The sequence below is a fragment of the Thunnus albacares genome, chromosome 6, assembly GCF_914725855.1.
Source record: "Thunnus albacares chromosome 6, fThuAlb1.1, whole genome shotgun sequence".
Classification (NCBI taxonomy): Eukaryota; Metazoa; Chordata; class Actinopteri; order Scombriformes; family Scombridae; genus Thunnus; species Thunnus albacares.
This window is the reverse complement of record NC_058111.1, coordinates 1,535,452-1,557,295: the sequence shown is the minus strand read 5'-3', so window position 1 is coordinate 1,557,295 and position 21,844 is coordinate 1,535,452. Positions and strand designations below refer to the sequence as shown.

At 40.3% G+C, this 21,844-nt stretch overlaps 1 protein-coding gene and 1 long non-coding RNA gene across 4 annotated transcripts; one reads left to right on the top strand and one right to left on the bottom strand.

Moving 5' to 3' along the window:
- Positions 1 to 346: 346 nt before the first annotated feature.
- Positions 347 to 13,068, bottom strand: LOC122983784. Of its 3 annotated transcripts, none has more exons than XM_044353900.1 (4): positions 12,828 to 13,068; positions 2,209 to 2,538; positions 1,480 to 1,562; positions 347 to 1,359 (listed from the first exon to the last, which is right to left on the bottom strand). In XM_044353900.1, exons 1-4 carry the CDS (start codon positions 13,063 to 13,065, stop codon positions 1,240 to 1,242), a joined length of 771 nt encoding a protein of 256 aa, XP_044209835.1. In that variant the 5' UTR covers positions 13,066 to 13,068; the 3' UTR covers positions 347 to 1,239. The 3 variants fall into 3 exon arrangements, with proteins under 3 accessions (XP_044209835.1, XP_044209836.1, XP_044209837.1); XM_044353901.1 differs by lacking the exon at positions 12,828 to 13,068 and adding an exon at positions 3,190 to 3,218; XM_044353902.1 differs by lacking the exon at positions 12,828 to 13,068 and adding an exon at positions 3,070 to 3,164.
- On the top strand, positions 8,573 to 8,821 carry LOC122983804. The gene is made up of 2 exons (XR_006403763.1): positions 8,573 to 8,609; positions 8,650 to 8,821. It is a non-coding gene; the product is annotated as an uncharacterized LOC122983804 (long non-coding RNA).
- Positions 13,069 to 21,844: the final 8,776 nt, after the last annotated feature.

The window sequence follows — 21,844 nt, the reverse complement described above, 5'->3', positions numbered from 1 at the left end:
AAGTAACTCTTTTTGTTACTATACTTCCACCGCAGCTCAACAGGGAAACACTGTCCGAGGAAACACAAAGAGGGATTTTGATGCTAAAAAGACTGTAAATGTGTCAGATATCCACTTGATATGACTAACTCAGACTGCTGAAGCTGAATATAAGCTTCAGACTATAGATTATATGCATGCTCCTGCTTGAGCTTCACAGAGACTTTTAAATGACTGTCTGGACACACTGTGGATTTTGGCCTCCATCACTTCCATTGAAAGCACATTTGAAGGATCTTTTAATATCCAGTATGAACAGGAGGAATGATTACAGCGAGGAAAACCTCTTTCACTGTTCATATGGACACCTGACTGCTGGTTTAACACACTTGAAAAACTGTGAACTGTCCTTTTAACATAGACGCAGTCTAAGTCTGCGCTAAAACAAATAAATAATAATTGTATTATTTTATTTTCAGTGGAGAGAGGCCAGAATATCATGACATTTCTAAAATATTTTGTGGGTCTAACCTTCAAAATGAAACCAGCAAAGTATAAAAGTGTTATTGATACATTAGAAACTGATTTATTTGCTTGAAACTGTCACATCCAATAAATGCAGGCTGAGTGAACATTCAGCAGAAACACATGTGCTTTAAATTCTGTCAAACAAAAGAATTTTCCCCTGAAAACAGCAAAACAAAGATAAAACATTTGATTTCACTCTAACTTTTTCTTTTATTCTGTTTCTTTAACTCAAAAAGCAAATACTCTGAAAAAAAAAGCAATAACACATTTCAGCTGAATAAGTAGTATATAGTATATAAAAGGCAGTGAAGAAAAAAGATATAAACCATCAAACAACTGGATGGATTTTTAAATGATTTGTTGACTCAACATTTATCCAGATGAGACCATAAAACTCTGGATTCAAAAAAATATTTAAGTAAAAAACAGTTACAGCTGTTCACATGAGAGAAGTTAATGATGATAAAATATAACTATATACAGATAATCATGTTACAAATGGTCCAATCAGATCTCCTCTCTGCTCTTCTTCTACTGGTCTTAATAAAGGTCTCACTACTTCCTGTTGTGGCACTGAGCGTTGGTGCTGGATGTAAATCAGAAGCTGTGGAATCGACCAGTATGGACGTCATTCCTCGCCGTACTGGGCTGCAAAAACCTGGCTGAGACTGAGAGGGGAGATGAACCCAAAGATGATTTTCTTCTTCGGTGGTTTGTGGCTCCTTGGAGGTCCTACTCTGCTCCCTGGGCTCCTTCCTCTTCAGCCGGCTCTCCTTCAGCTCTGGAAACACCGAGGTTATAAGAATCCAGCTCAATGTTCTCCTGTGGGTCTGACTTCTGCCCCCTGCTGGCCTGGAGAGACATGACAACACAGATCTAAGTTACTGCATCACTCCTCTCTTCAGTTCAATATAAACAGGCTGAGTGCTTCATTTCAACCAGTCCTCTAAACAACAAACATGTGTTCAGTACCTTCAGGATGAAAACGACGACAGCGACGACCAACAGCGGAGTCACCGGCAGGACGACCAGTCTGATGATATGAACTGTTGGATCTGACGAGACACATTCAGTCATCACATTAGATCACATGACATCATGAGAACAACAGCTCCCATCAAACAGAAACTTTAGTGACGTTAAATCTCCTAAAATCACTGAAGTGTGAAGCAGCTTGTTGATTGAGCTCTTAGAGAATAAGTTCATCTGATCTCCTCTGTATGCTGATGATGGACAAAAACAACTCATGTGTTTACAGCTGGTTTGAAAGAATGAATGAAAGTCTGCTGATTGTCTCCTTAAAGCTCCTGTCTGGTTGAAATGATTCAACTGATTGTTAACAATCAACATCTTTACATGCAGTTAAATCAAATGTGATCCTGGTGAAGCTCTGAGTTCTCCTGATGACATTCAGCTCATCATGTAAAGTCCTGTTTATTATCATTATAGTGCTTATCTGGCTTCACTGACTCGTTTGCTGTCTTTTACTTTTCACTACAACACAGTTGTTATGGTTCAATAACATTAAAGAAGCCGGGAAGGAAACAGTTTACAGTTCCTTCATCAGATTCTGCCTCAGCTCTCTGTAGGTCGCTGGGTCGGTCCTGCTGCCTGATGACTTTTTATCATTTTTACAAACATGGAAACAAAGTGAGTGTGACGTCTCAGTTCCACTGAGCTTCACACTCTGCTTCAGCTTACCTGTGACAGTGAGAGACAGCAGACGGCTCTCAGAGGAGAAGTTATGATCAAAAGCATAGACGCCATAAACACAGCTGTAGCTTCCTTGGTGGGCGGGGTCTGCAGCAGGAAACAGGAAGTCAGCAGAGTGATTGACAGCTGGCTGGGTGTAGTTGTGCGCTGTGTTGGAGGAGGTGAAGGTGAGCTGGAAGGAGCCTCCTGGGTACTGAGGCTGGACGGAGCAGCTGATGGTGAAGTTGGAGCCCCGACGCACCAGAAACCCCTGCTGCTGGGCCTCGGAGACCCCGTCCATGGTAGAAGACACAGAGATGATTGGCTGAAGCAGCAGGTCTGTAAACACAGAGAGATGATGAATCCTTCTTCCTCTGTTAGAAGCTGAATGTTGTTTTCTCCTCATTTGTTTGTTCAAATAAATGAACGTTGATCAGTGAGGTGATCACACAACACAGAGAACTCCTACATTCATGTGTAATACAGAGGAGTCAAAGAGCAGAGGAGGAAACAGATTAACATCCTCAGCTGCCTTCAGATCAGACAGAAAACAGCTGATCAACATGTTAATAAGACATTCATACAACACTGCAGGCACAATAGTTTCCAACAGGAACAAGTAGTGAACACCACACTGACATATCATCAGCTTTAAGTTGATATATTGAACTTGTTAGCAAACAGTTGCTTATTTGTTCAGGCAGCAAGCAACAACTATATTAATTTGTAATGTGTTGCTTGTAAGGTGGATGTGACTGAGCTGCTCAGGAGAACTGCAGGGTGTGTGAGTGAACCACAGCAGGTTGCTTAAAGCTGCAGATTGTCTCAGTTTGAAGCAATGAGCCTCCAGGAACAAGCTAACTTCTCTACCCTTTAGGATGCCGTCATCCTGGATAAGTTTACAGTTCAGTCCAATGGAAACCACCGACTATCACTGTGACAGAGGAAGGAAAATATTACTGTCATAGATGATGTCACTGATGGACTTACCTGAGCAGGTGAGTTTCATGATGGAGGAAGAGGAATAGAGCGATGATGATGCACAGTCCCTCAGTGTAGATCCAGACTCAACACAGTCAGGATTGATCCACCATACAGATCTGACTGAGGGCTCCTTTCTGTTTCCTGATGAAACAGCAGAGCCACAGTCCAGAACTCTGCAGATTACAGCTGCTTCCTTCATGGTCCAGTAAGAGTCATACACTGGTCTCCACTCTCCCCGTTTCACCTCCAGTGTACCTGCACAGCGACTGGCTCCTCCCACCAACCTGACAGGCTCTGAACAGAAACAAGAGAGTCATCAGTAAAAGAATAAAGTGAGTTTCATTAGAACAGAAATGAAGCCAAATCAAAGCTGCAGCTCCTCTTCTACCTGAGCAGGTGAGTCCAACAGCTTTGCCAGGTGAGCAGGTGCTTCTAGCTGAGTCTGATCTTCCACAGTCCAGGAGAGCAGACTCATTGCCTCCACACTGGAAGTCTTTGGTCCACATTAGAGCCTCCACTTCTCCATAGAGCACCCCCTGGAGGACTGAAGGAGCCCCACAGCTGAGCTCCCTACAGACCACCTCTGCATCCTGCTGGTCAAAGTCAGCTTCACACACTGAGGACCACGACTGCTCAGACTTCACCTCCAGTCTGCCTGAACACAGACTAGTCCCATCCACCAGCCTGACAGAGTCTGGAGAGAGAGAGGATTTACAATTTAATACTGATCTTTATTTACCACCTTTATATACTATAGCAAATATAATTCATCTCATTACAAACAGAAATATAATACATCTCAGGAGGTCTCCTCCTGGAGCCCAGCTGAGGAGTCTCTGGTGGTCGGGTCTTGGCTCATGGAGCCTGGTCAGACACAGCCTGAAGAAGCAACATGGAGTCACTCTGTGGACCCACCATCCACAGGGATTATGGAATATTATATCATGTAAAAAGGTGTGCTTGAGAACAGGGGTTTGTACCTGTAATCTTAGTATTATAAACTTTTAGGTTTCCTGCAAACTTTGTGTTTTAAGTCTGAGCATCTGTGACGCCCACTGAAGTATGATCACATTTGGGTAAATGTAATTGTTTGGTTTTAGTGTGTTTGAGAGAGTATCTGCATTTTATTTTTACATTATCTTTCTTTTTTTTATGAGTAAACTGGTTTTAAACCAGAATAATTGGTGTGCTGTAGCAGTTTTTTGACAACAGGTGGCAGTGTGACACCGTGGTTTGCCCCAGTGACTGTAGTCAGGAGCATTGAGCTTCTCCTCACAACTGTAGATGATTCAGCAACGGCAAGCCACGTCTCTGTCTCACCATTCTTTCCTGTATTTCAGGTTATTAATGTGTCAAAACTCACAGAAGTTGCTGTAGTTGATCAGCTAATGCTGAGAGATAATTTCAGTTTAAGTATAAGAGTAAAACGGGAGGTGAAAGAGTTTGTTTGTCTCACTTTTACAAAAGTGGCCGCTGAGAGTAACAAAAATGGCAGAAGGTGCACACGTCTGTCTGTTAGCGGACATGCCAATCTTAAAGTGTTAGTTTGGGCCACGTCTCCAATATTTTGGTTAATTTTACATACTGGTTTGCTCCATAAATGACTTGTCATGTTTAAATTGTATAATATTTATATGTATAAGTGTAGACATTTCTAAAGATGTGCAGTTATGAGTACTGTTATGTGCAAGTCCAGGTGATACTTGGTAGTATCTGTGTGTCAGTGCATTTATGATGCAACTATAGCAAAACTTTATTTAGAAATATGAATGAAGAGATATGAAAGTGACACAAAGACAAAATGTGTTTGTACTGGGTTTGACATTTCATTTTTGTACATGTTTTATGAACATGGAAAATATGTCGAGAGACAATGAATAATAGTAAATACTGGTTCAATGAGAACAAAAGGGCAATGCACAGTATACAGTGAATGAGATGTTACTGAGATGTAAATAAACAACGGAAGGAAGAAGTTTTCTAGTCCTACACCTCCCTCCCCCTTTTTTCTGCCACTAGTGTCCATGATACCCATCTCTATCAGATCAAATAAAAACCAAAAATTCAGACAAAACAAGAACAGAACAGTCAGAATCATTACAAACCAAACACAACACAAGAACAAATCAATCAGGTTGGAAACAAAACGTCACAAGTCCAACCCATATCTGTTCAATACAATATTTTTAAAAAGCCTTTTAAATTTGTTTAGTGTTCCACATGTTTTCATTTCTTCACCACAGTTGTTCCATACATTAACTCCTTTGATTGTGACACAATGATATTTTGCATTTGTTCTGACTAAATGCTTTTTCAACATAGAAGTTTCTCTCAGGTCACGTTTACTTTCTCTCATTTGAAACAACCTTTGGATATTTTTAGTTAATTATTGATTTTTTACTCTGTACATGATTTGGGTAGTTTAGAAGTCAAACAGATATTTGAATTTTAGTGTTTTTAATTTAATAAAGAGTGGATTTGTTGGTTCTCTATAAGTAGTTTTGTTTATGATTCTTCAGGATGAAGATTTGATTAATGTTAGTTTTATATGTATTTCTCTACACAGTAAGTTGTATATTGGAGTATAAAGGAACAGTATCAGGTGTGTAATGAAGCTTGATTTAGAAGATCTTTGGCTTTATATAGTATTGCAATTGATTTTGATATTTTAACATTAATATCATTTATATGTGGCTTCCAGCATAATTTGATTATCATTCCAAGAAATTTAATTTCAGTCACTCTTTCGATTTCTACGTCATTTATCGTGAGTTTCTTATTTGAGTTATTTGAACGATTACTAAAGATTATGAATTTCATTTTACCTAAATTTAGCGTAAGTTTATTTGCATCAAACCAACTCTTCAGCTTTTTCAGTTCCTTTTCCACTGAATCCAAAAGTTGTTCCATGTTGTCCCCACAACAAAGTAAACTTGTATCATCTGCAAATAGAAACGTTTTCAGTGTTTTGGACACTTCACATCAGTGGAGGCTGGTCCATAGAGGCAGAGGAGGTTGCTCCTCTATTTTTTGAGAGGCGAGTGGAAAATCAAAATATAAAAAAGAATATTTGGCTGTCCTCTCTAACCAATCAACAACCAGAATACAATACTGACATTGAGTTGGTCCAATGATAGTTTTTCCAGATTTCATCTTCAATTCTCTCCACTGTAAGGATAGGAGATAGCTCCTTGCATTAGCCAACACAACAGTTAGCTTGTTGTAGCAGCCTGAAGGACTCTTTATACATCCATGGAAGGACTGTTAAGGACTGTTGTTAAGCTAACGGGAGAAATTATCTGGACTGTGCAGCGCAGCAACAAGACGCTGCTGGGGAGGCTGGAGAGAGAAGCAACCGGAGAAACAACCAGGAGAGTTAGCTTGTTTGTCATTAATGCTAATGATATCAGACTGGTTAAGCAGCAGCCATAAAGTTCTGTTGACTAACAAACAAGATGACCAACAGTTACAAATGGATGTTATGACATGAATACTTCATCTCCATGATAGAAAGAAGAAGACATCAGATAACGTGAGTCAGATACAGCTTCTCTCTCTCTGTCTCTTTGGTCGCTAATTTCATCTCTGATGGTTAAATGTCTCTGTGCGGCTGTTGTGTGAATTTATCTCCTTAACAAGAATGCAGCAGAGATATATATATAATGTGTTGTGGGTAGTTTGCTTGTTGAAGTTACAGATGTCTGGAATGACTCATTCATTCATGTGGAATTGATCCAGTTTTTAATTGAGTGGTTGTTCAGTCACCTGTTGATGTTGTGTGATTAGTGAATGAGTGTGAAGGAGGTCTGGCTGCTTGTTGTGACAGTTTCTTTAGTTTGTTTTTAAGCTGAGTCGTATATTGAGTAATAAGCTTAAAGTTACTAGAATAACAAGTGTTAACATGTCAGCTTTGTAGACTATATTTTGTATGTCGTGCATATAGATCAGATTGTGTAAGTCATAGATTTGATACGTGCATTAATACTTTTGTGAACCCACACTTTTAGATCTGTGAATGTTTTTAGTGTTCAGTCTTTCTAGTATTCAGCACTGATCTGTTCCTGTATCACATTATAAGCTTTGTGCTACTTTATATATTTCTGTATACTGAGAAAATACACAGGAAACACGTGTAAATCATGTGATATGTTGTCAGTTTTTGATGAGAACATAAATCTGTTGTCACAATAGAACAATGCTATAAATCTGAATTTCACTTTGTTGGTAAAATGACACGTTCAGAACCACATAAAGTGTAAACAGATAAAGATGAAAAGCTGGAGACAGATCAGATTGGAATAGGTTAACTAACATTGAAGAAACTGATGTTCTGTTAGAGTGTTATAGATATTGTTAATAATGCTAAGGACTAGGCTTGCCACGGTGGTCGATGTTAGCGGTGTTACACGGTGTTGGGACATACACCGATTACATGACTTGCCCACTGCCCATACCGTAGTTTAGCTTTTTTCTATAGAGACAAGCCGATTTATTTAATTTCCATGTGTCAGCGCCCACAGTCATCAATTTAAAAATCTCTAATTTGTAAAGTATTAAGCGTGTTATCAATACTGAGTCGGACGACGGACGCTACAATTATAAACTGACTGTCTGCTTCAGGAACGTCTGCAGCAACAGAGTCGCAGCAAAAAGTATCAGAGTGAGACGTCTGTTGCTGCTGTAAACAAACGTAACGCTAGCTGTTAGCGAGCAGCTGCTCTCATGTGTCCCCGGGTCTCGGTGCTTGTTTTCGGCAGCAACTCTCCCGCTCTCTGCCTGCTCAGCCTGCTCTCGGTGTGTCTCTCCCCGGATGGCAGGCGAGTTGCTCCGGTTCTGGTTCTAAGTGGCGGTCGTCTTTTGGCTGCACACGGAGGACAAACCCGCTGGCAGCAGCCTGAAGCCCGCCGTCATTAACTCTTAAATACGGGAAAATCTAGACTAAAAATCTAATGTTAAAGATCAAAGTAAGCGCTCTATAGATGAGCGTCACTGACAAATATCTTATTTTGTAGAATGTCCGGTGTAACTGGTAACACTGGTGTTGTCACGAGTTTATTAGTCGGTGGGAAAATTTCCTCACCGTGGCATCCATAATAAGGACACATTTATTATTATTGTTGTTGTTGTTGTTGTTATTATTATTAATATTATTATTAATAAATCATGTAACAGACACAAAAAGGCAAATCTTTCCTGGTTGACAGAACATATCTGGACTCTGATGAAGAATAGAGACTATCTGCTCAAAAAGGTGTTGAAATCTGGTCTTGATACAGATATGCGTCTCTTTAAAAACCACCGTAACAGAGTAGTAAATGAACTTAGGAAGGCTAAAGCTTACTTTTTCATTGATATTATTAAACAGAATAAAGGAAATAATCACTTACTGTGGAAGCACATTAATAGCCTCTCTCCACCTTTATTCAGTTACAAATACAAATAATTTTGCTGCCTCAACAAATACAGATACAAATAGAAAATACTGGACCGTCTGCACATCCCTATCAGTATCAGACAGTAGACTATGGACCTGCAATGAAAAGGCACAGCACATGACCACATAGTGCAGTTTATAAAGCAAAAATAAAATCTGTTCCTTTTACAAGGCAAACAGAAAATGCTCTGTTTTAGATTAATACATAGAATAAGACCACACATACTATTTATGAACAAATCTGCTGTCCACCTACTGAATTAAAAAGAAAACACAAGCGATATAGTACCATGCACATGTTATGTCTGTCACAGTTACTGTTGCTCATAACTGCCTGGAAACCTTCAGCAAATCAGATGCTCAGTATATTGAATAGAGGTTTTCTTCCTGTGATAAAACACACCAGAGGTACACAGGAGAGAATGAGCTGTCTATTCTGAAGTAGAGATATAAACTCATGTACTTATTACACAAGGTGCACCGTAATGTCGGGTACTTGGCGTATCTGAGAGAAATGTGACCTTAAAACTGTGTCACACTTCACACCACACAGGTGCACATGTTGCTGCTCCCCACCGAGAAACATCACAATCATGAGCTGCAAGAAGAAGCCAGAGAAGCCCCAGCAGCAGACTGCAGGACGGGACAGTGTTGCTGTGGGTCCCCCGGCTCAGTGTGTCCAGTAGCTGGATACAGATGTGCAGGACGCCTATGTGTACGCATGCATTGTAGTACATCCTTCTAATCATCAACCCTAGACCTAAATTTAATTGTAACTCATTCGAAAGCCTTGTTCTTAGTCTCTCCCAGCCAACCTGGAAAACTTTACAGCCAGTTCTATTTGTTATAGTGTACCGTCCTCCTGGCCCGTACTCTGAATTCCTACCTGAATTCTCAGAGTTTTTGTCGTATTTAGTCCTTAGTACAGATAAAGTAATTATAGTAGGTGATTTTAATATTCATGTGGACGTTGATAGTGACAGTCTCAGCACTGCATTTATCTCATTAGACTCAATTGGCTTCTCTCAGTGTGTAAATAATCCCACTCACCGTCTTAACCACACCCTAGACCTTGTTCTAACTTATGGGATTGAAATTGAACATTTAATATTTTTTCCACAAAATCCTATTTTATCAGATCATTTTTTAATAACTTTTGAATTCCTATTACTGGATTACACACCATTAGATAAAAATGTCCTCACTAGATGTCTATCTGATAGTGTTGTAGATAAATTTAAGGAAGCAATTCCGTCAATACTGAATTCACTGCCATGTCTCAATACTACAGAGGACTCTTATGTTAACTTTAATCCCTCCCAAATTGATAATCTTATTGATAGTGCTGCAGGCTCACTAAGACAAACACTCGACTCCATCGCCCCCTTAAAAAAGAAGATAATAAAACGTAAGAGGTTAGCTCCATGGTATAACTCCCAAACCCGCAAATTAAAGCAAACATCGCGAAAATTGGAAAGGATTTGGCGTTCCACCAAAGTAGAAGATTCTCGCTTAGTCTGGCAAGATAGTCTTAAAACATATAGGAAGGCCCTCTGTAATGCCAGAGCCGCCTATTACTCAGCATTAATAGAAGAGAATAAAAACTGCCCTAGGTTCCTTTTCAGCACTTTGGCTGACAAAGAGTCATAACTCTACTGATCCATGTATTCCTATAGCTCTCAGTAGTAACGACTTTATGAGCTTCTTTAATGATAAAATTCTAACTATTAGAGACAAAATTAACCATCTCCTGCCCTCAACAGGCACCGTTCTCTCCCCAAACACAGGAACCTTGGTAACGGCAGTAAATCCTGACATATATTTGGACTGTTTTTCTCCAGTAGACTTGTCTGAACTAACTTCAATGATTTGTTCAGCTAAACCATCAACCTGTCTCTTAGATCCCATCCCAACTAGGCTGCTTAAGGAAGTCTTACCCTTAGTGAGCACTTCTTTACTAGATATGATCAATCTGTCTTTAGTAACAGGCTATGTACCACAGTCCTTTAAAGTAGCTGTAATTAAACCTCTTCTTAAAAAGCCTACTCTTGATTCAGGTGTTTTAGCCAATTATAGACCTATATCTAACCTTCCATTTCTATCCAAGATCCTTGAGAAAGCAGTCTCTAATCAGTTATGTGACTTTCTACATAACAATAGTTTATTTGAGGATTTTCAGTCAGGATTTAGAGGCATCATAGCACAGAGACAGCACTGGTGAAAGTCACTAATGACCTCCTAACTGCATCAGACAAAGGATTTGTCTCTATATTTGTCCTGTTAGATCTTAGTGCTGCATTTGACACAATTGACCATCAAATCCTTTTGCAGAGACTGGAACATTTAATTGGCATTAAAGGAACTGCATTAACCTGGTTTAAGTCCTATTTATCAGACCGATTACAGTTTGTACATGTGAATGATGAATCCTCCGTGAAGGCAAAAGTTAGACACGGAGTTCCACAAGGTTCTGTACTTGGACCAATTCTATTCACCTTATATATGCTTCCTTTAGGTAATATTATTAGGAAACACTCCATAAATTTTCATTGTTACGCAGACGATACCCAATTATATTTATCAATGAAGCCAGATGAACCCAATCAGTTAAACAAACTCCAAACATGCCTTAACGACATAAAGACCTGGATGACCTGCAATTTTCTACTACTAAATTCAGATAAAACTGAAGTTATTGTGCTTGGCCCTAAACACCTTAGAAACACATTATCTAATGATATAGCTACACTGGATGGCATTACCCTGGCCTCCAGCACCACCGTAAGGAATCTGGGAGTTATCTTTGATCAGGATATGTCCTTTAACTCCCACATAAATCAAATTTCAAGGACTGCCTTTTTTCACTTACGTAATATCTCAAAAATCAGGCACATCCTGTCCCAAAAAGATGCAGAAAAACTAGTTCACGCATTTGTTACTTCTAGGCTGGATTATTGCAATTCCTTATTATCAGGCTGCCCTAACAAGTCTCTAAAGACTCTCCAGCTGGTCCAGAACGCAGCTGCACGTGTATTGACTAAAACTAGAAAAAGAGACCACATTTCTCCCATTTTAGCTTCACTACATTGGCTTCCTGTTAAATTTAGAATAGAATTTAAAATCCTTCTCCTAACTTACAAAGCCCTTAATGGTCAGGCACCACCATATCTTGAAGAGCTCATAATACCGTATTATCCCACTAGAACACTGCGCTCCCAGTATGCAGGCTTACTGGTGGTCCCTACAGTCTTTAAAAGTAGAATGGGAGGCAGAGCCTTCAGCTATCAGGCTCCTCTTCTATGGAACCGCCTACCAGATTCAGTCCGGGGTGCAGACACCCTCTCTATGTTTAAGAGTAGGCTTAAAACTTTCCTTTTTGATAAAGCTTATAGTTAGGGCCGACCAGGCTCGCCTTGGATCAGCCCTTAGTGATGCTGCTATAGGCCTAGACTACTGGGGGACTTCCCATGATGCACTGAGCTCCTCTCTCCTCCTCCTCCTCTCCATCTGTATGCATTCATGTAACATCAATGCATGTCACTAACTTTGCTTCTTCCCCGGAGTTTTTTGTGCTTTCTCATCTCACAGGAAAACCTGACTCCCGGGCCGAACCTTCGCGGTCCTTCACAGTCCTGATGACATCCTTCCCTGGCTGTTGCTGCTTGTGCTTGTTGTTGTTTGTTGTTGTCATTGTTTTTCTTCTGTCCCCCCTCCCCCTTTCCCTCTCTCTTTCTCTCTCTCAACCCAACCGGTCAAAGCAGATGGCCGCCCACCAAGAGCCGGGGTCTGCTTGAGGTTTCTACCCGTTAAAGGGGAGTTTTTCCTTACCGCTGTTGCCAAGTGCTTGCTCATGGGGGAACTGTTGGGTCTCTGTAAATTAAAGAGTACGGTCTTGACCTGCTCTATGTGAAAAGTGCCTTGAGATGACTTCTGTTGTGATATGGCGCTATATAAATAAAGATTGATTGATTGATTGATTTATTTTAAAATGTCGTTTAAAATTGTAACCCTGCTAATAATCCCCATTTTTACTAAATATATGGATAATCTGATTATTTCTTTTTTTCTGTCACTTTAACAGAATACATTTACCTTTTTTTTGGATCCTAATTATGTAACACTGTTCCATATATTCTGTTACTCCCCAAGACTGACTGCAACAGAGGAAGGAAAATATTACTGTCATAGATGATGTCACTGATGGACTTACCTGAGCAGGTGAGCTCCATGATGGAGGAAGAGGAACGTGATGATGATGATGCACAGTCCCTCAGTGAAGATCCAGACTGAACACAGTCACGATTGATCTCCTGTACAGATCTGTCTGAGGGCTCATTTCTGTTTTCTGTTGAAACAGCAGAGCCACAGTCCAGAACTCTGCAGATTACAGCTGCTTCCTTCATGGTCCAGTAAGAGTCACCCACTGGTCTCCACTCTCCCAGTTTCATCTCCAGTGTACCTGCACAGCGACTGGCTCCTCCCACCAACCTGACAGGCTCTGAACAGAAACAAGAGAGTCATCAGTAAAAGAATAAAGTGAGTTTCATTAGAACAGAAATGAAGCCAAATCAAAGCTGCAGCTCCTCTTCTACCTGAGCAGGTGAGTCCAACAGCTTTGCCAGGTGAGCAGGTGCTTCTAGCTGAGTCTGATCTTCCACAGTCCAGGAGAGCAGACTCATGGCCTCCACAGTGGAACTCTTTGGTCCACATCGGAGCCTCCACTTCTCCATAGAGCGTCCCCTGGAGGACTGAAGGAGCCCCACAGCCGAGCTCCCTACAGACCACCTCTGCATCCTGCTGGTCAAAGTCAGCTTCACACACTGAGGACCACGACTGCTCAGACTTCACCTCCAGTCTGCCTGAACACAGACTAGTCCCATTCACCAGCCTGACAGAGTCTGGAGAAAGGAGATTTACAACTTGATACTGATCTTTATTTACCACCTTATATACTATAACAAATATAATTCATCTCATTACAGACAGAAATATAATTCATCTCAGGAGGTCTCCTCCTGGAGCCCGGCTGAGGAGTCTCTGGTGGTCGGGTCTTGGCTCATGGAGCCTGGTCAGACACAGCCTGAAGAAGCAACATGGAGTTGCTCTGTGGACCCACCATCCACAGGGATTATGGAATATTACATCATGTAAAAAGGTGTGCTTGAGAACAGGGGTTTGTACCTGTAATCTTAGTATTATAAACTTTTAGGTTTCCTGCAAACTTTGTGTTTTAAGTCTGAGCATCTGTGACGCCCACTGAAGTATGATCACATTTGGGTAAATGTAATTGTTTGGTTTTCGTGTGTTTGAGAGAGTATCTGCATTTCATTTTTTTATACGAGTAAACTGGTTTTAAACCAGAATAACTGGTCTGCTGTAGCAGTTTTTCGACAACAGGTGGCAGTGTGACACCGTGGTTTGCGCCAGTGACTGTAGTCAGGAGCATTGAGCTTCTCCTCACAACTGTAGATGATTCAGCAACAGCAAGCCACGTCTCTGTCTCAGGTTTGTTTCCTGTATTTGAGGATACATATAACTGCTTATGGGTGCTGCAGCCCAGTACCTGTAACACATCCAGCTGCAGGTTTGCAAGCTCACTTTCACACACTGTGAGGCAAGAAAACTCACACACACACTTCTGACAGGTTTACTGAGTGGTGATGTTTGGTAAAATGGTTTAGTTCACTGAGGTTCTATAGAGGGAAAGAGCAGGAAATTCAAATTGTGACCAAGCAGCTTCTTTGGAGCTGCTACAGTAAATCTAATTGGCTGTTCAATCATGTGACAGTCGACAGCTATAAAGCTGCTAGTGAGGAGATCTAGACTGACTACAGACTTCACACTGATGGCTTCACAGAACCAGTTAAAATAACTTCTTCAACATCTGATGTATTAATCTGTATGAACCCAGAACAGATGATATCAAAGTGACAGAATTAAGGTCATATTGGCAACTCAAAAACATTAACATGGCGTTAGCTTTAGCTCACTATTGTGCTGTAAGCTAACTGTTACTGTTGTAGTGTGGTGTATGTTTTTTTTCTGGATGGAGGATGAAGACCAGGAGAGACGAGCAGACAGGCTCAGTGAGCCAGTCGGCAGCTTTATGTGCTGTGTGCTGGTTGCAAACCTTTCAGTACTTGAGTTGTGGTGCACCGGGGTCGATAACTCAACCTCCCTTTCAGAGGGAGTGTATTCAGTCTTGTGTTTAGCTCTTTTCATTTAAAAATTAAAAGTTAAGTTGCTATTTATAATACTTATCTAATCCATCTTTCTTCTTTTTAGAAAGTATATTTCAGTTATCGTTTTGTATGCTTTTGTACATTTTATTCACATTGTTAATTATTGATTTGTTGAATATACTTCAGTTTCTTTGTTTCTTTGTCCCTGGGTTGATTCTATATGTTACTCTCCTCATACTGTGGATTAATTTTGGGGATGTAACACTAATTTATCTTTATTTGTAGCTCCATTAATGTAGCGTAAATTTATTTACTTTAACAAAGATAGTTTTGTGAGGTTATGTATTTTGTACTAGTGTAGTGCCCGTTCAAAATGTACCTGTCTGGAACAGGCTTATTTCTCCAGAACCACATATATATGTATCAATTAACAGTCATATCAATTAAAATGATATGGACTTGATAAATTAAATAGTTAAAATTCAGACGGAAACTTCACCAGTGAGACTAAACAGAGGTTGAACCATATAAGCAGTTTATGGCCTTCCATTGGTTGATTCTCCTGCCAATCAAATGTGTTTGTGCTCCTGTTGGATAGTTTTAATGTCTCCACCTCTGTTTTTTTCTCCTGGGCACGCTCGTTCTTCTCTCTCGGACAGTTTAACTGAGTGGGGTGCGTGCCTTTGTCCCACTCAGCAAGTCAGAGCCCATAAGCCCCGCCCCGCTGTGATGTGACGGTTTTGTTGTTTGTTTTGTTGCTCACTTATATGTCTATGTTTAAATGATCTTGACACACACATGGACATGTTGGCTTCATCCCCACTCAGACTTTTTACTGTGGGGAAAAGTAGTTCACTGGTACATACCGACATATAAAGGCTTAGAACGTCAATGTGTTCACCACGCCAAATAACATCTGGCCATTAATCATTAGATATATAACATCTCTTCCCAACTTTGATATGTTGTTAGAATTAAACAAAAATACTTTTTCTTTAACATAAAATAAGGAATGGGAGTTTCATTTCTTTCCAGTATATTGTTTGTATGTTGGAAGCCTTTTCTCTTAGAACTAAATACAGTCTCTTATGTCGCTGCACAACTCTTTTAGTCCTTTCTCTCAGCTTGTTAACATTCAGGTGGTTTCATCATCCTCAAGGGATAGTGTCTATTAGTCTCTGATACTTGAATATCTCCAGCATGGGGTGGTTCAGTGGAGTGGAGTGTGTCAGATGTCTTGTTAGTTAAAGGAACTAGATTTCCATTATTTTGAGGTTGAGGCTAGTACCAGGGTAAGGTGTAGTACTACAAAAGGAGGATGCCCTTCAGAGCCTACAGTCTCCTGATGTGGTTGCTCTGAACGTGCCAACATCTGGTCCACATGGTGTTTCTTTACTCCTTGTGCTCCTACATTTATCTTGTATGACTCTGGTACAGTTTGTGCCATTACAACACCTTGTGTCCACTTTTCCCCCTTTCAGTGGTCACAAACAAGGACAGGCTCTCCAACATCAAAGTTTCTGGCCTTGGAGTGTTTTTGGTGGCGGCGTTGCTGGGGATACTGGGATCAGTGCCTCAGGCCATTAGGAATGTGCATCCACAGCCACCAGGTATGTGTGCCCCTCAGATGGGCCTGCAAAATCCATGTGAATCCTTTCCCATGGACTGGAAGGCCACATCCAAGGTTGTAGAGGTGCAACACCTGGTCTTTTTTGGACCCGGTGGCAGGAGTGGCAGGATTTGGCCTGGAGTTCTGTCTGGGAGTCGCTGCCTGGCCACCAGATGTAACTCCAAGCCAAACTCTTCATCCTCAGTACACCTGGGTGTGCTTGTGTGAAGCTCATGCTGACGAACCAGAAAGGGTGACAGCTCACCACCAGAGTCTTTTATAGTTGGAAACCGACCAGCAGTGACCATCTCCAGGACACAAGACAGAATGGGGTCAGACATGATGTTGCGTCTGATCTCAGTGCTACTGATTGGTAGTGTGTCCAACTGGGACATGTAGAACACATTGTGAAAGAAAATTGAATAGTAGGTTATCATTTTATAAATCTTTTGTATATATGTTACAAATGTCTTCAAACTAAGGAGTCAATGTTTGTTATCAACTGAATGTGATGTAATGTCATTGTCATTTTGGGGATACATGTTGGTGAAGAAATCCTACTCCTAGGCTAGTTGAACTCTTGAACCTGTTTCTATCTGAGGGTTGCTTGCTGACCTCTGGGGTTAGCTAGAGATATCTTTGTTTTAAGCCTGCTGTTCTAGAGACCATACTTGTTTGTAAGAAGGTGTAACGGTTTGTGGAAGTGTCCATTTAGGGACCAGACTGTTTTTAGCTTTGCTTCTGGAGAGGTATAAAGCTGTCTAGTTTGAGTTCACAATCTTTAGAGAAAGGGCTGGCTTTAGGGAACTCAGAATGGAGGTCAGCAGGTGATGATCAGTGAGCAGTGTGAACTTGTTACCATAGAGATACTGGTGAAACTTGTGTACTAAGACTACTGCCAGTGCCTCCTCTCAGTCTGGGTGTAGTTCTATTCTGCCTTGCTGAGCGTTCTTGAAGTGTAGGCGACGGGCTTTTCCTCGCTCTCAGGCATACTGTGTGAGAGTGCATCACCTTCCCGGTAGGGTGAGGTGTCACAGGTGAGACGGAGGGGCGGCTCAGCATTGTAGTGTGTCAGCACCTTGTGAGATACTAGAAGCTCCTTTGCTTTTGGGAAAGCTGTAGTCCACTGCCATTTTTCTCCCTTATGCAGCAGTGATATTTCAGGATGGTTAAAATGAACCAACCATAATAACTGATCATTCTGTGCAAAGAACGTAGTTGGCTGAAGTAAGTGGGTACAGCAGCAGCCACAGTAGTGCGTTCCTTCTCTGGTGATTTGTGGAATCCAGCAGCATCAATAATGTGATCCAGGTACACTGACTCCTGTTTGACATGCAGGCCATACTCCTCCAGCCTTCCCAGGACCACATACAGGGTTCTTAGGTGGGTTTCCTCATCTGACCCACTTATGAGGATATCATCCATGTAACAGTAAGTGAAGGGAAGCCCAAGAAGAATTTGGTCCATAGTATTGAGGTGCAGACAAGATGGTGGCAGGCAGGTGCAGCAGGTGTGGCGTGCTAGTAGCTTTTCTGTTTTATGCTTTTATATTAACATTAGTTAGCTCCTAGTAACTGTTTAAAGACTTGTTGTCTGGAGAATGCAAAGACACATTGTTTTAATCTTTTGGCGTGGAGACCCTCCAAAGACAAAGCAAACATATATATCAAAATCCCAGTTAACAATTCAAATAAGGCATTCCATGTTTGAAAAGGAAGGAAGAAGTTTTCTAGTCCTACACCTCCCTCCCCCTTTTTTCTGCCTCAAGTGTCCATGATACCCATCTCTATCAGATCAAATAAAAACCAAAAAATCAGACAAAACAAGAACAGAACAGTCAGAATCATTACAAACCAAACACTGAAACAACACAAGAACAAATCAATCAGGTTGGAAACAAAACGTCACATGTCCAACCCATATCTGTTCAATACAATATTTTTAAAAAGTCTTTTAAATTTGTTTAGTGTTCCACGTTTTCATTTCTTCACCACAGTTGTTCCATACATTAACTCCTTTGATTGTGACACAATGATATTTTGCATATGTTCTGACTAAATGCTTTTTCAACATAGAAGTTTCTCTCGGGTCATGTTTACTTTCTCTCATTTGAAACAACCTTTGGATATTTTTAGTTAATTATTGATTTTTTACTCTGTACATGATTTGGGTAGTTTAGAAGTCAAACAGATATTTGAATTTTAGTGTTTTTAATTTAATAAAGAGTGCATTTGTTGGTTCTCTATAAGTAGTTTTGTTTATGATTCTTCAGGATGAAGATTTGATTAATGTTTGTTTTATATGTATTTCTCTACACAGTAAGTTGTATATTGGAGTATAAAGGAACAGTATCAGGTGTGTAATGAAGCTTGATTTAGAAGATCTTTGGCTTTATATAGTATTGCAATTGATTTTGATATTTTAACATTAATATCATTTATATGTGGCTTCCAGCATAATTTATTGATTATCATTCCAAGAAATTTAATTTCAGTCACTCTTTCGATTTCTACGTCATTTATCATGAGTTTCTTATTTGAGTTATTTGAACGATTACCAAAGATTATGAATTTCATTTTACCTAAATTTAATGTAAGTTTATTTGCATCAAACCAACTCTTCAGCTTTTTCAGTTCCTTTTCCACTGTATCCAAAAGTTGTTCCATGTTGTCCCCACAACAAAGTAAACTTGTATCATCTGCAAATAGAAACGTTTTCAGTGTTTTGGACACTTCACATCAGTGGAGGCTGGTCCATAGAGGCAGAGGAGGTTGCTCCTCTATTTTTTGAGAGGCGAGTGGAAAATCAAAATATAAAAAAGAATATTTGGTTGAAATAAACCATTACAAAATCTCAGTATTATTTATAAAATATTTTTTCTCTCTTCTTTGGAAAAAATCCATTATTGAAGTTCTGGTTAAAATGCTTCAACAGGGCGGGAGGAGAAAGAGCAGTGTGTGTGAAGTGGTGGTGGGGGGGGGGGGGGACGGAGTAGGACGAGTGCCTGCTGTCCTCCGCAGGGCGGGATCTCTTACATCGATTTAATGTACTTCATTTTTTTTTCATGCTAATCTGTGATTGGCCAAGACACGTAAAATGATGCTCCAAGGGAGGCTGTCCTCTCTAACCAATCAACAACCAGAATACAATACTGACATCGAGTTGGTCCAATGATAGTTTCCAGATTTCATCTTCAATTCTCTCCACTGTAAGGCAGAGTAGCAGCAGTAGATAGCTCCTTGCATTAGCCAACACAACAGTTAGCTTGTTGTAGCAGCCTGAAGGACTCTTTATACATCCATGGAAGGACTGTTAAGGACTGTTGTTAAGCTAACGGGAGAAATTATCTGGACTGTGCAGCGCAGCGACAGCAGGACACCGCCAGGGAGGCTGGAGAGAGAAGCAACCGGAGAAACAACTAGGAGAGTTAGCTTGTTTGTCATTAATGCTAATGATATCAGACTGGTTAAGCAGCAGCCATAAAGTTCTGTTAACTAACAAACAAGATGATCAACAGTCACAAATGATGTTATGACATGAATACTTCATCTCCATGATAGAAAGAAGAAGACATCAGATAACGTGAGTCAGATACAGCTTCTCTCTCTCTGTCTCTTTGGTCGCTAATTTCATCTCTGATGGTTAAATGTCTCTGTGCGGCTGTTGTGTGAATTTATCTCCTTAACAAGAATGCAGCAGAGATATATATATAATGTGTTGTGGGTAGTTTGCTTGTTGAAGTTACAGATGTCTGGAATGACTCATTCATTCATGTGGAATTGATCCAGTTTTTAATTGAGTGGTTGTTCAGTCACCTGTTGATGTTGTGTGATTAGTGAATGAGTGTGAAGGAGGTCTGGCTGCTTGTTGTGACAGTTTCTTTAGTTTGTTTTTAAGCTGAGTCGTATATTGAGTAATAAGCTTAAAGTTACTAGAATAACAAGTGTTAACATGTCAGCTTTGTAGACTATATTTTGTATGTCGTGCATATAGATCAGATTGTGTAAGTCATAGATTTGATACGTGCATTAATACTTTTGTGAACCCACACTTTTAGATCTGTGAATGTTTTTAGTGTTCAGTCTTTCTAGTATTCAGCACTGATCTGTTCCTGTATCACATTATAAGCTTTGTGCTACTTTATATATTTCTGTATACTGAGAAAATACACAGGAAACACGTGTAAATCATGTGATATGTTGTCAGTTTTTGATGAGAACATAAATCTGTTGTCACAATAGAACAATGCTATAAATCTGAATTTCACTTTGTTGGTAAAATGACACGTTCAGAACCACATAAAGTGTAAACAGATAAAGATGAAAAGCTGGAGACAGATCAGATTGGAATAGGTTAACTAACATTGAAGAAACTGATGTTCTGTTAGAGTGTTATAGATATTGTTAATAATGCTAAGGACTAGGCTTGCCACGGTGGTTGATGTTAGCGGTGTTACACGGTGTTGGGACATACACCGATTACATGACTTGCCCACTGCCCATACCGTAGTTTAGCTTTTTTCTATAGAGACAAGCCGATTTATTTAATTTCCATGTGTCAGCGCCCACAGTCATCAATTTAAAAATCTCTAATTTGTAAAGTATTAAGCGTGTTATCAATACTGAGTCGGACGACGGACGCTACAATTATAAACTGACTGTCTGCTTCAGGAACGTCTGCAGCAACAGAGTCGCAGCAAAAAGTATCAGAGTGAGACGTCTGTTGCTGCTGTAAACAAACGTAACGCTAGCTGTTAGCGAGCAGCTGCTCTCATGTGTCCCCGGGTCTCGGTGCTTGTTTTCGGCAGCAACTCTCCCGCTCTCTGCCTGCTTAGCCTGCTCTCGGTGTGTCTCTCCCCGGATGGCAGGCGAGTTGCTCCGGTTCTGGTTCTAAGTGGCGGTCGTCTTTTCGCTGCAGGAGGACAAACCCGCTGGCAGCAGCCTGAAGTCCGCCGTCATTAACTCTTAAATACGGGAAAATCTAGACTAAAAATCTAATGTTAAAGATCAAAGTAAGCGCTCTATAGATGAGCGTCACTGACAAATATCTTATTTTGTAGAATGTCCGGTGTAACTGGTAACACTGGTGTTGTCACGAGTTTATTAGTCGGTGGGAAAATTTCCTCACCGTAGCATCCATAATAAGGACACATTTAATATTATTATTATTATTATTATCATTATTATTATTATTATTGTTATTAAGAAATCATGTAACAGACACAAAGAGGCAAACCTTTCCTGGTTGACAGAACATATCTGGACTCTGATGAAGAATAGAGACTATCTGCTCAAAAAGGTGTTGAAATCTGGTCTTGATACAGATATGCGTCTCTTTAAAAACCACCGTAACAGAGTAGTAAATGAACTTAGGAAGGCTAAAGCTAACTTTTTCATTGATATTATTCAACAGACTAAAGGAAATAATCACTTACTG